Source organism: Bos mutus, chromosome 15 (genome assembly GCF_027580195.1).
Source record: "Bos mutus isolate GX-2022 chromosome 15, NWIPB_WYAK_1.1, whole genome shotgun sequence".
NCBI classification, from domain to species: Eukaryota; Metazoa; Chordata; class Mammalia; order Artiodactyla; family Bovidae; genus Bos; species Bos mutus.
In genome coordinates this window covers 33,822,537-33,835,862 of record NC_091631.1, presented here as the reverse complement: position 1 = coordinate 33,835,862, position 13,326 = coordinate 33,822,537, and the positions used below count along the sequence as shown (strand labels likewise).

The window sequence follows — 13,326 nt, the reverse complement described above, 5'->3', positions numbered from 1 at the left end:
ACCTATCATCCAGGTGAGAGTGGGTGGGGTAACTATGGAGCACTGATTCTCTTAGGGAGTCTGAAATCTCAAGTCTGTTATTCGAATGGGCTTTGCCTTTCACTCTCCTGTTCCTCTCTCTTTTCAATCTGGTTTCTAGAAAGAATACTTGCTTGTCTTTTGCTGCTTCTCCTGAATAAAGGCCTCATGAATCCTTTTCCGCAACTCCAAGGAGGAGGATGAAGCTATTAACCAGGGATACTAGAGTGACTGCAAGGCTGTAGATATCCACTGCCTCCCTTTTTGCATCAAAAGCTAATCTGCCAGATTCTCCTCTGCCTATTGCTATCTCAGTGCTCTCCTTTGAGAGACTGCTTCCTCCCTCCTTTTAACCACTTAGGTTTGAACACTGGGAGGAAGGAAGACCAGGATGGAACCTGAATTTCCTGTCCTGGCAGGATCTTGTTGTGTTTGGAGGTCCCTGAACGGCCACACAAGGCTATGTGAGTGTGCTCATTCGTGTGTGCTGACATACACAGATCTTGGTATCTTGTCCTTTATCACACTGAACTTGTCCTTCTTCATTTGGATGTGGCTGACAGTTCACTCACACTCTTTAATATGGTAATCTAGGATTTAACCTAGGATTTTAATCTTTAACCAAGGATTTTGTAAGTCAAGATCTTCCACCTCAGGTCAGAGTTCGATGTTCCGACAGCTAACATAGCCCTCTTTTTTCACTTTTATTTCTCTTGAGAGAGTGAATGTATTGGTGTGCTGTGTAGGCATGAGTCTGTTTATTGATTCATTTAACTCATTTTTAAACCTCTACTATGTGTCAAGGGATGTTAGTATACAGATAAGTGAGATAGATTTTACTATCTTGAAAAAACAACTTAGTCCAAGAAGATGGATGTTTAATCAAATACTTCATGTACAATGTAATCTTTTCATGAAAACAAGGATGTATAAATCTTTTTCTGGACATTGTGAAGATAACAGTCAGTTTCTACCTTGTATTCTGATTACAGACCTTTAAGAAAGTGATTACATTAAAGCTGACTCTAGGTAACTAAATGGGTGGTTAAAATAGAGGAACCAGAACATTTATGTGAAGGAATGCAAAGTTTTAGAGAACTATAGATGATTGTTTTGACTGTAGTCTAAGATAATAGGTTAAAAAGAGAAAATTTATGATGTATATGTTGGCAGAAGACAGATCACCCAAAGAATTTGAAAAGAAAAGAATGCTATGAAATTGAGAAGAGAATTCACAATTCTACAGTAGTATCATTTGCATTTTTTCTGATTTGTTTTCTCTCATGGCTTGAGACAACCAGAAATTATAAGTAAAAATTCAGGATGGGGTTCAGAGGACATAACTAAGATGTAGAAAAATAAGAGAAGAAAAGCAGAAAGTGATCCTACAATAGCAAAAGTGAGAGATTTTTAAGAAATATTTATAGTTAAATTATGCCAAATTCCTTAGACATTGAGGATGATATGGGATGAGAAAAAGGTCATTGAATGGACAAAAGAGTATCTTTGATTTCAATACAATGATAAAATTAAAAAAAAAGAGACTAAAAGGATTTGAAGAGTCAATGATATGATAAAAAAGTAGAAGTAATGGGTAATGAGTAACTGATGAATTTACGAATAGAAGTCAGATAACAACTAGGACTAGTGTGATAAAGGAAGGTTGTGCTGATTCTCTTTTTTTTTTTTCCCTAGAGGAAAAAGTTAAGGTAGTTAAAATTTTAAAGTTACTCAACTATCTTAAGGCTCAGTTTCACTATTTATGAAAAATGATTGGGTAATATAACCAAAGTGTAAGATCATTCTAAAGAATGAATGGGATAATGACTATCAAGAGTTTAATGCAGGACTTTTCAATGAAAAGCAGCTTTAAGAAACAATATTTATAATGGTCCAGAATATAAAGTCAGAGGATAAGAAGAGGCAAGAGATGAGATGAAGAGGTAAGCAGGCACCAGATAACAAAGGATTGAGTGAAAGATTACTTATTTTCTGTATATAAAACAATTTGTTTTTATTAAAGATATAAAATCACATAAAAATGGAAAGAAAAAATTTTTATAATCCCATCACCCAGAAAGACACACACATGAACACCTTGGCCAGGCAAGTTTTTAAATGAGAATATTTTTAAATATAAAATATTTTTATAATTCACATTTCATCTTAAATGTTTTGCAAAATTTTGATATTAAATAATTTTACAGTTTTGGGGGCTGCATAGTATTCCATCATTTGGATGGTCTATATTTGATTTTTTGAGAATATTTCTTCCTTTAAAGAGTTGTAGTTATAATATTATAATAAAATCCTCACAGATTTATTTTATCCATATTGTTTTTTGACAAAATATTATTATATTTATTCATGACAAAATAGTAAGTCTGAATTTACTATATCAAAGTATACTGCTCATTTTAATGCATTTTTTATATGTTGACAAATTACCCATCATGCAGGTTTTAATATTTTTGTTTCCCAAAAAACAAGAACTTCATTATCATTGAATACTACAAATTTTAAAAATTTATGCCAATGTGATGGTCAAAAGAACATCTAATTTTAATTTGCCTTTTCTTGTATTGAGGTTGAAATTCACTAATTATGAATTGTCAATTCATGTGTATATCTTTTCCCTATAATATTTATAATTTATTTTCTGATTATCATTAGACTTTTTAATACTAATTATAAAATTAATATCAAGGATATTAATCCTTGATCTCCTATATTTGCTAAAGTTAATTTTTCCATGTTGTTGTTTACTTTCAATTTTTGTTTTGAGAATGCATTAAAAATTTTCCCCAGCTTTACTGAGGAATAATTGACAAATAAAAATTGCATATATTTAAGGTTCAAAATGTGAGGTGTTGATGTATGTATACACTGTGAAATGATTACCAAAATCAAGTTAATTAATATATCTGTCTCTTCACAGTTACTTTTTGGGGAGAGAAAAATGAAAATCTATTCTCAGCAAATAAGTGTATAATACAATATTATTAACCATAGTCACTGTGCTATATGTCAGATCTTCAGAACTTATTCATCCTGCCTGATTGAAACTTTTTACCCTTTTATCAAGATTTTCCCATTTTCCCTACTTGCCAGTCCCTGGTAACCACCATTCTACTCTCTGCTTCTATGAGATCAATTTTTCAGATGCCACATATAAATTAGATCATAAAGTACTTGTCTTTCTGTCTCTGGTTTTTTTCAATTAGCATAATGTCCATCAAGTTCATCCAAGTTGTCACAGATGGCAAAATTTCCTTCCTCTTTAAGACTGAATAATATTCCATTGCCTATGTGTGTGGGGTCTGTATCACAATTTCTTTATCCAATCACCCATGAACAGATTCTTAGACTCTTTCCATAATCTTGGTTATTGTAAATAATGCTGTAATGAACTTGAGAGTGCAGATGTCTCTCTGAGATACAAATTTGACTTCTTTTGATCATATATCCATAAAGTGGGACCACTGGATCATTTGGTAGTTCTATTTTTAATTTTGAGGGGAAATTCTATACTGTTTTTCAAATCGCTTCCCACCAACAGTGTAAGTGGCCCCCTTTTCTCTGCATTCCATCAAATATATGTTATCTTTTGTCTTTTTAATAGTAGTTCTAATAGGCATGAGATTATTTGTCATTGTGGTTTTATTTACATTTCCTGATGATTAGTGATATTGAGCCTCTTTTCATATCCCTGTTGGCCATTTGTATGCCTTCTTTTGAGAAATATCTATTCAGTTCTTTTTTTTTTTTTTTTTTTTTTTTTTTTTTTATTTTATTTTAAAACTTTACAATATTGTATTGGTTTTGCCAAATGATGAATCCGCCACAGGTATACATGTGTTCCCCATCCTGAACCCTCCTCCCTCCTCCCTCCCCATACCATCCCTCTGGGTCATCCCAGTGCACCAGCCCCAAGCATCCAGTATCGTGCATCGAACCTGGACTGGTGACTCATTTCATACATGATAGTATACATGTTTCAATGCCATTCTCCCAAATCTTCCCATCCTCTCCCTCTCCCACAGAGTCCATAAGACTGTTCTATACATCTGTGTCTCTTTTGCTGTCTCATATACAGGGTTATTGTTACCATCTTTCTAAATTCCATATATATGTGTTAGTATACTGTATTGGTGTTTTTCTTTCTGGCTTACTTCACTCTGTATAATAGGCTCCAGTTTCATCCATCTCATTAGAACTGATTCAAATGAATTATTTTTAATGGCTGAGTAATACTCCATTGTGTATATGTACCACAGCTTTCTTATCCATTCAGCTGCTGATGGACATCTAGGTTGCTTCCATGTCCTGGCTATTATAAACAGTGCTGCGATGAACACTGGGGTACACGTGTCTTTTTCTGGTTTCCTCAGTGTGTATGCCCAGCAGTGGGATTGCTGGATCATAAGGCAGTTCTATTTCCAGTTTTTTGAGGAATCTCCACACTGTTCTCCATAGTGGCTGTACTAGTTTGCATTCCCACCAACAGTGTAAGAGAGTTCCCTTTCTCCACACCCTCTCCAGCATTTATTGCATGTAGACTTTTTGATTTCTGACTGGCATGAAATGGTACCTCATAGTGGTTTTGATTTGCATTTCTCTGATAATGAGTGATGTTGAGCATCTTTTCATGTGTTTGTTAGCCATCTGTATGTCTTCTTTGGAGAAATGTCTATTTAGTTCTTTGGCCCATTGTTTGATTGGGTCATTTATTTTTCTGGAATTGAGCTGTAGGAGTTGCTTGTATATTTTTGAGATTAGTTGTTTGTCTGTTGCTTCATTTGCTATTATTTTCTCCCATTCTGAAGGCTGTCTTTTCACCTTGCTAATAGTTTCCTTTGTTGTGCAGAAGCTTTTAAGTTTAATTAGGTCCCATTTGTTTATTTTTGCTTTTATTTCCAATATTCTGGGAGGTAGGTCATAGAGGATCCTGCTGTGATGTATGCCGGAGAGTGTTTTGCCTATGTTCTCCTCTAGGAGTTTTATAGTTTCTGGTCTTACGTTGAGATCTTTAATCCATTTTGAGTTTATTTTTGTGTGTGGTGTTAGAAAGTGTTCTAGTTTCATTCTTTTACAAGTGGTTGACCAGTTTTCCCAGCACCACTTGTTAAAGAGATTGTCTTTTCTCCATTGTATATTCTTGCCTCCTTTGTCAAAGATAATGTGTCCATATGTGTGTGGATTTATCCCTGGGCTTTCTATTTTGTTCCATTGATCTATATTTCTGTCTTTGTGCCAGTACCATACTGTCTTGATGACTGTGGCTTTGTAGTAGAGCCTGAAGTCAGGTAGGTTGATTCCTCCAGTTCCATTCTTCTTTCTCAAGATCGCTTTGGCTATTTGAGGTTTTTTGTATTTCCATACAAATTGTGAAATTATTTGTTCTAGCTCTGTGAAGAATACCGTTGGTAGCTTGATAGGGATTGCATTGAATCTATAAATTGCTTTGGGTAGTATACTCATTTTCACTATATTGATTCTTCCAATCCCTGAACATGGTATATTTCTCCATCTATTAGTGTCCTCTTTGATTTCTTTCACCAGTGTTTTATAGTTTTCTATATATAGGTCTTTAGTTTCTTTAAGTAGATATATTCCTAAGTATTTTATTCTTTCTGTTGCAATGGTGAATGGAATTGTTTCCTTAATTTCTCTTTCAGTTTTCTCATTATTAGTGTATAGGAATGCAAGGGATTTCTGTGTGTTGATTTTATATCTTGAAACTTTACTATAATCATTGATTAGTTCTAGTAGTTTTCTGGTGGAGTCTTTAGGGTTTTCTACGTAGAGGATCATGTCATCTGCAAACAGTCAGAGTTTTACTTCTTCTTTTCCAATTTGGATTCCTTTTATTTCTTTTTCTGCTCTGATTGCTATAGCCAAAACTTCCAAAACTATGTTGAATAGTAATGGTGAAAGTGGGCACCCTTGTCTTGTTCCTGACTTTAGAGGAAATGCTTTCAATTTTTCACCATTGAGGATAATGTTTGCTGTGGGTTTGTCATATATAGCTTTTATTATGTTGAGGTATGTTCTTTCTATTCCTGCTTTCTGGAGAGTTTTTTATCATAAATGGATGTTGAATTTTGTCAAAGGCTTTCTCTGCATCTATTGAGATAATCATATGGTTTTTCTTTTTCAATTTGTTAATGTGGTGTATTACATTGGTTGATTTGCAGATATTGAAGAATCCTTGCATCCCTGGGATAAAGCCCACTTGGTCACGGTGCATGATCTTTTTAATGTGTTGTTGGATTCTGATTGCTAGAATTTTGTTAAGGATTTTTGCATCTATGTTCATCAGTGATATTGGCCTGTAGTTTTCTTTTTTTGTGGGATCTTTGTCAGGTTTTGGTATTAGGGTGATGGTGGCCTCATAGAATGAGTTTGGAAGTTTACCTTCCTCTGCAATTTTCTGGAAGAGTTTGAGTAGGATAGGTGTTAGCTCTTCTCTAAATTTTTGGTAGAATTCAGCTGTGAAGCCGTCTGGACCGGGGCTTTTGTTTGCTGGAAGATTTTTGATTACAGTTTCAATTTCCGTGCTTGTGATGGGTCTGTTAAGATTTTCTATTTTTCTTCCTGGTCCAGTTTTGGAAAGTTGTACTTTTCTAAGAATTTGTCCATTTCTTCCACATTGTCCATTTTATTGGCATGTAATTGTTGATAGTAGTCCCTTATGATCCTTTGTATTTCTGTGTTGTCTTTTGTGATCTCTCCATTTTCATTTCTAATTTTATTGATTTGATTTTTCTCCCTTTGTTTCTTGATGAGTCTGGCTAATGGTTTGTCAATTTTATTAATCCTTTCAAAGAACCAGCTTTTGGCTTTGTTGATTTTTGCTATGGTCTCTTTTGTTTAGTAGAATGAAAGAAATCTTAAAAATTAGGGCAGAAACATTCAGTTCTTTCTTTTTAAAATCAGGTTATGTATTTTCTTGCTATTGTGCTGTTTGAATGAATGTGTAGAGATTAAAACTGAAGTAAAATAAGTTTTTTTTTATAGTATGCACTTTTGTTGTAATGCTCAGAAAGGTATTCTACTACATGAGATCAATGGATAATTACCTTATTTTTAAATGTTTAAGGTTATTTATATGTGTGTATCCATGTGTAATGAACAGACACATATCCTTCACCCTTCTGGAATGTTTTCTTTGTAATGAATGAAGTGGACACATTTCATTTGTTTGTCAACTCTAGACATACCTCAGAGATACTATGGGTTCGGTTGCAGACCACTGCAATGAAGTGAGTATTGGAATAAAGTGAGTCATGTGAGTTTTTTGGCTTCCTAGCACATATAATAAAAGTTATATTTACACTAAACATACTAAAGACTATTAAGTGTGCAATGACATTATGTCTAAAAAACCAATTTACATGCCTTAATTTAAAAATACTTTATTGCTAAAAATCTAACCATTATCTGAGTCTTCGGCAAGTTATAATCTTTTTGCTGGTGGAGGGTTTGAAATATTGTGAGAATTACCAAAACATGATATAGATACACTAAGTGCAAAAATGCTTTCTGGAAAAAGTGGTGCAAATTGACTTGCTCAACTCAGAATTGCCACAAATCTTCAATTTATTAAAAAAAAAAATGCAGTATCTGCAAAGCACAGTAAAGTGAAGTGCAATAAAAAAAGGAATGCCTGTGGTCAATTATTCCAGCGTGATTTGCTGAATAATATGTGCTTTACTGACTTATCAGAAGCATTTACACAATTCTTGCACAGCCTTTGAAGGTTCTATTTCTATTCTGATCCAGTGATATATCTTTTAGTTTTTACATTATTCTAATATTATTTTCATTGTTACAATTTGTATTGCTTGTACTGTATTATCATTGTAATTCATTCAGGTTTTTCATTTTAAATAATTTAAATTTTCTTTTTTACTTAGAAAATGCAGGCTGCATTGTACAAGTCAAACAATACAGACAGGCTTAAAAAGTAAAAGTGTGATCTCAGTCACTTGCCCTGCTCCCTCAAGAAGTCTACTTTCTGGGGATCATCACTGTTAATAGAATAATTTCTATTGATCTATAAATCATGTATACAAACTATTCTTCTATAGCACAATAGACTTTGTAAGAATCCTTAAATATGGTTATTTTTATTTTTTATGCTTGAATTTTGAGAAAAAGCTGGGTTCTAATGTTAGACTTATCTGACAATAATTTCCCTTTTAGACTTTCAGTAATAAAGGAGCTTTTAAATAGCTATAAGTATATTTTATTATGTCAAACTCTAATAAGTTAGATGATCAAATTATCAAAACTGATTAATGCATTTGAATCTTATTATTAGGTATTTGACATTTTATTTACTATTCTCTTCACTTTCATATATGTTTGGAAATTTCCATAGTAAGACTTTCAAAAAGAGAGAAAAACATGACTAAATCAAACTATTAAGTTTGTCTTTGCCCTTCATTCCATATACCTAGAAGCCTCTCATCATCCCCTATCATATTTGGCCTTAACATTGAATTCTGCTAGCAACACAGATCCACTTCCAAAGGATGAACAAAGGGCAAAAGAAAGAAAAGTGTAAAAACAGGGAGAAGAAGCATTTTCCTCACTCAGACCTAGCAGCCATGTGTTACTATGTTTTGTCCTTAATTTTCCTAATCTTTCAGTTACCTCTAGATTACAATCCCATTACTGTAATGGGATATTATATAATATTATGGGCTAGCTTTGTTTACTGTCTTAATTTCTTTAAATGGTTTGTATGTTATTTAATGTTTACATAAGCACTATAAGATATGTATTATTAATCTCATCATTTTGCAGATGAGGAAAGCAAGGCACAGAAAAGCCAAGTAATTTGCTATTGGTCACACATCAACCAGAAAAACTAGGATTTAAACCCTGTAGTTTAACTGCAGAGCCCCAACTGCCAATCAGTGAGTTATGCTGTCTCCTGACAAATGGCAGCAGCCCATGAGCAGTTGACTCTCACTGTAGGAGAAATGACTGTGGAAACACAGATATACCACAAATATACATGTATACACAGATACACACACCCATTCACACTCCATTTAAAAGTTTAAAATTGTCACACATACAAAGTGTGACAATTTATGTATTTATGTTATACAGTTATATATAATTGATTTTGTAAGTCCTTTATATATTGAGGGTAATTTTAAAATTCTGTTAAAGTGTTTGCAAATATTTTCTCAGATTTATTTATTTTAAATTTTGTTTAGAGTGGCATTCTGATATTCTTAAATTGCCAGTTTTTTTTTAATTTTTTTTATTTTATTTTTAAACTTTACAATATTGTGTTAGTTTTGCCAAATTTTTCTTTTATGATTTCTTTCTCTTTGTGTGTACGTGTGTGTGTGCTTGTTTAGGAAAGATTTTACTATCCAAAGATTGAATAGACTGATAGATAAATCAAAAAATAGATAGATAATCTAATTACATAGAAAACTAAAAGTGTTTTTAAAAATTAGATAATTCAGTTGGGATTAAATATTGCTTATACGACCAGTCCTGGGTGTTCATTGGAAGGACTGATGCTGAGGCTGAAACCCCAATACTTTGGCCACCTCATGTGAAGAGTTGACTCATTGGAAGAGACCCTGATGCTGGGAGGGATTGGGGGCAGGAGGAGAAGGGGATGACAGAGGATGAGATGGCTGGATGGCATCACCGACTTGATGCACATGAGTTTGGGTAAACTCCGGGAGTTGGTGAAGGACAGAGAGGCCTGGAGCGCTGCAATTCATGGGGTCGCAAAGAGCTGGACACTACTGAGCAACCGAATTGAACTGGTACTTACATTATATGTATGTATAAATATGTTTATATAAACATGTATGTTCTAAAGTTAATATCCAATTGTTCTATATCATTTAGAAGTGATACACTTCAGATGCCACATTTGTAAAATATAAAATTTTCATACATACTAGGAAATGTTTCTGTTCTATAATATATTTATTGGTCAAATGCTTTATGCCAGTTCAGTACACACTTATTAGTAAGGAAGGAAATTTTTATTATATATTTTTATCTGGTTGGATATGTTTCCTCTGTTCCCTCATTTTTCTTTTCCACACCTCATTTTCTACTATAAAATTATGAATCTAGAAGAAATTAAAAATAAGTTTATTAAATTCCAGACTTCCCTGATGGCTCAGAAGGTAAAGCCTCTGTTTACAATGCAAGAGACCTGGGTTCGATCCCTGGGTTGGGAAGATTCCCTGGAGAAGGAAATGGCAACCCACTCCAGTACTCTTGTCTTGAAAATCCTGTGGATGGAGGAGCTTGGTGCAGGCTACTGTCCATGGGGTTGCAAAGAGTCGGGCATGACTGAGCGACTTCACTTTCACTTTATTAAATTCCATTACAAAAATCTGTGAATTTGGTTGGAATTTCAATGAATTTATGGATGAATTTGGATGAAATGAACATCTTTACAAGATTATGTTCCATGTAAGTCAGACACAACTTAGTGACTGACTGAATTGATGCATAAAATTAATCTGCCTATTCACTTATTCAAATATAATGTTTCATGGTTTTCTTCACATAAGTCTTTGAATGTTTTTTAACTGCACACTGTTAAGTTTAGCAACTGTGAAGGAATTCTTTTTTTTACTAAAATTTCTACTTATTTTTCACTTACTCATCTTACTAAACTTGCTTTGGATCCTTTTGAATTTTTTAAAGATGTACAATTAGAGATCTGGAAATAATCAGTTTTTTTCTCAATATTTTTCCTTGAATTCTCTCTATTGTCCTTTAGGCAGGACTCCTCAAAATGCTTTAAAATATGTTCAAATATGCCTGTTATTTGTGTGCCTATAAATATGAGTTTGAGTTAACTCCAGGAGTTGGTGATGGACAGGGAGGCCTGGTGGGCTGCAGTCCATGGGGTCACAAATAGTCAGACACGACTGAGTGACTGAACTGAACTGAACTGAACTGATAAATAGCTCTGCCATAGTGGATGAGCTCTAAAACCCTTAAAATGGAGAAAGTCTGTGGATTTATCTTCAAGGAGTGGAGAGAACTGAGCTAAACCTTAACCTTCTCTACAACCAGTTTTTTAGTAGGAAAGGAACATAATTGCAGGATATAGAAAGGGTGACAAAGGCTTAGATGAACCAGTTTGAAAATTTCTGAGTCTTTGTTTCATCATCTGTATTTGGGGGATAATAATAATTAACTCATGGAATTAAGATTTAAAATTAAAAGGATAAAGAAACAATAATGACTGGCCCCAGGAGAGTGCCTGACACATGATAATTAGTATGAATCTTGCCAAAAGGCTTTGTGCAAAGAGAGAGAAAAGAGTGTTGAGGACAGAATAGGGCATATTTAAAGGACACCACAGAGTACAATGACCAAAGAGGCAGCTATTTCTACTGATGCACCTCAGTGTCCTCCTCACATTGAGAACAAATGACAGATGAATTTGTTTAAGGGCCGGGATTACAAACAACAATATCTTCCTTTAACTTCCCTTTCCTGGCTTCAGAGCACTTGTTTAGGATTACTTTGTAAATATAAAGACAAAAATCTGCCTTGACAAAAATGTTGTCAGTTTGCAGCATAAAAATCTAACTGGTTTAAAGCAACTGCAGTATGTTTGTTTCCCAAATTTATGTAAAAGAAAGGATGCACTGTGTGCAGCTCTTAAAATCTTCTCAGAACTATGTGTAGTCCAGCCAAGGCTCGGTCACATAGTATATTCAAGATGATTGCTGGCTCTCTGGTTCTACTGAAAGATTCAAGGGCAGAGAAAATCAGAAATGGATTTCAACTGTCAGAACTACCAAGCAAAAAGAAAACTCTTTCTTCTAACATATGGAAGCAAATAAAAGTTGGAAGTCAATGGCCCAGTTTTGTTTATTGATTGATAAAATACTTGTTACTCAAATAGTTTTTAACTGATCAATATGTGTGTGCTTTTTTTTCTTGGTGTTGACCTATAAAGAATATTAAATATTCATGGAAGAAGGAAACCAAACATATGTGACTGAATTTGTCTTCCTGGGCCTTTCACAGGATCCACACACACAAGTCCTGCTCTTCTTCCTTTTTCTGATCATCTACCTGCTGACTGTGCTGGGAAATCTGCTTATTGTTGTGCTCATTCACATAGATTCCAGGCTCCATACACCCATGTACTTTTTCCTTAGAAACTTGTCCTTTGCTGATCTCTGTTTTTCTACTACTACAGTTCCCCAGGTGCTAGTTCACTTCCTAGTAAAAAGGAAAACCATTTCCTTTGCTGGATGCTCAACACAGATAGTTGTTTTACTTCTGGTTGGGTGTACTGAGTGTGCACTGCTGGCGGTGATGTCCTATGACCGGTATGTAGCTGTCTGCAAGCCCCTGCACTATACCACCATCATGACACATCGGGTATGTGCCCAGCTGGCCACAGGGTCCTGGGCCAGTGGAGCATTTGTGTCTCTGGTGGACACCACATTCACGTTGTGTCTGCCCTACCGAGAGAACAATATCATTAACCATTTTTTTTGTGAACCTCCTGCCCTCCTGAAGCTGGCTTCTGCAGACACCTACAGGACAGAAATGGCCATCTTTGCAATGGGTGTGGCCATCCTCCTAGCTCCTGTCTCCCTGATCCTGGTCTCCTACTGGAATATCATCTCCACTGTGATCCAGATGCAATCTGGGGAGGGACGGCTCAAGGCTTTCTCTACCTGTGGCTCCCATCTCACTGTGGTTGTCCTCTTCTATGGCTCAGCAATATTTGCCTACATGAGACCGAACTCCAAGATAATGAATGAAAGAGATAAAGTGATCTCTGTTTTCTATTCAGCAGTGACACCCATGCTGAACCCCATCATTTATAGTCTGAGGAACAAGGATGTCAAAGGGGCTCTCAGGAGGGTGACTGCAAAATAGTGTTTTTGAAAGTGGGAATCTCTGATTTTGATGACAATTTTAGGGATGTGGAGAGAAGTGACTTTTTATAAAATTTTCCCATTTTCATTCCATTCCTACACTTCTGTTTTCTTCTCCTATTTTCCCACGTCTTCTCAAATAAGTTCAGCATATTGCCTAATCAAGGCAAGGGACCTTGATAGACACAGGAGAGTAATATAGAAAGGAAAAGAAGGGAGAAAAATATAGGAAGAAAGGGAAAGAGAAAAGAAAGGAAGGAAGGAAATGAAAGGTTGATGAATAAACAGTCACTACTCTTCAAGCCCATACAAGCTAATAAGGAAATCAAAACAAGTAGACAACTATACATCAAAAAAACAAAGACGCAAACAAAACTATCACAAATACAAGATT

General features: G+C 34.8%; 1 protein-coding gene across 1 annotated transcript; it reads left to right on the top strand.

Annotated features, from left to right (window-relative positions):
* The first annotated feature begins 11,967 nt into the window (after positions 1 to 11,967).
* Positions 11,968 to 12,933, top strand: LOC102272838 (olfactory receptor 2D3). The gene has a single exon (XM_005911427.3). It carries the CDS (start codon positions 12,010 to 12,012, stop codon positions 12,931 to 12,933), a length of 924 nt encoding a protein of 307 aa, XP_005911489.1. The 5' UTR covers positions 11,968 to 12,009.
* The last annotated feature ends 393 nt before the right edge of the window (positions 12,934 to 13,326 follow it).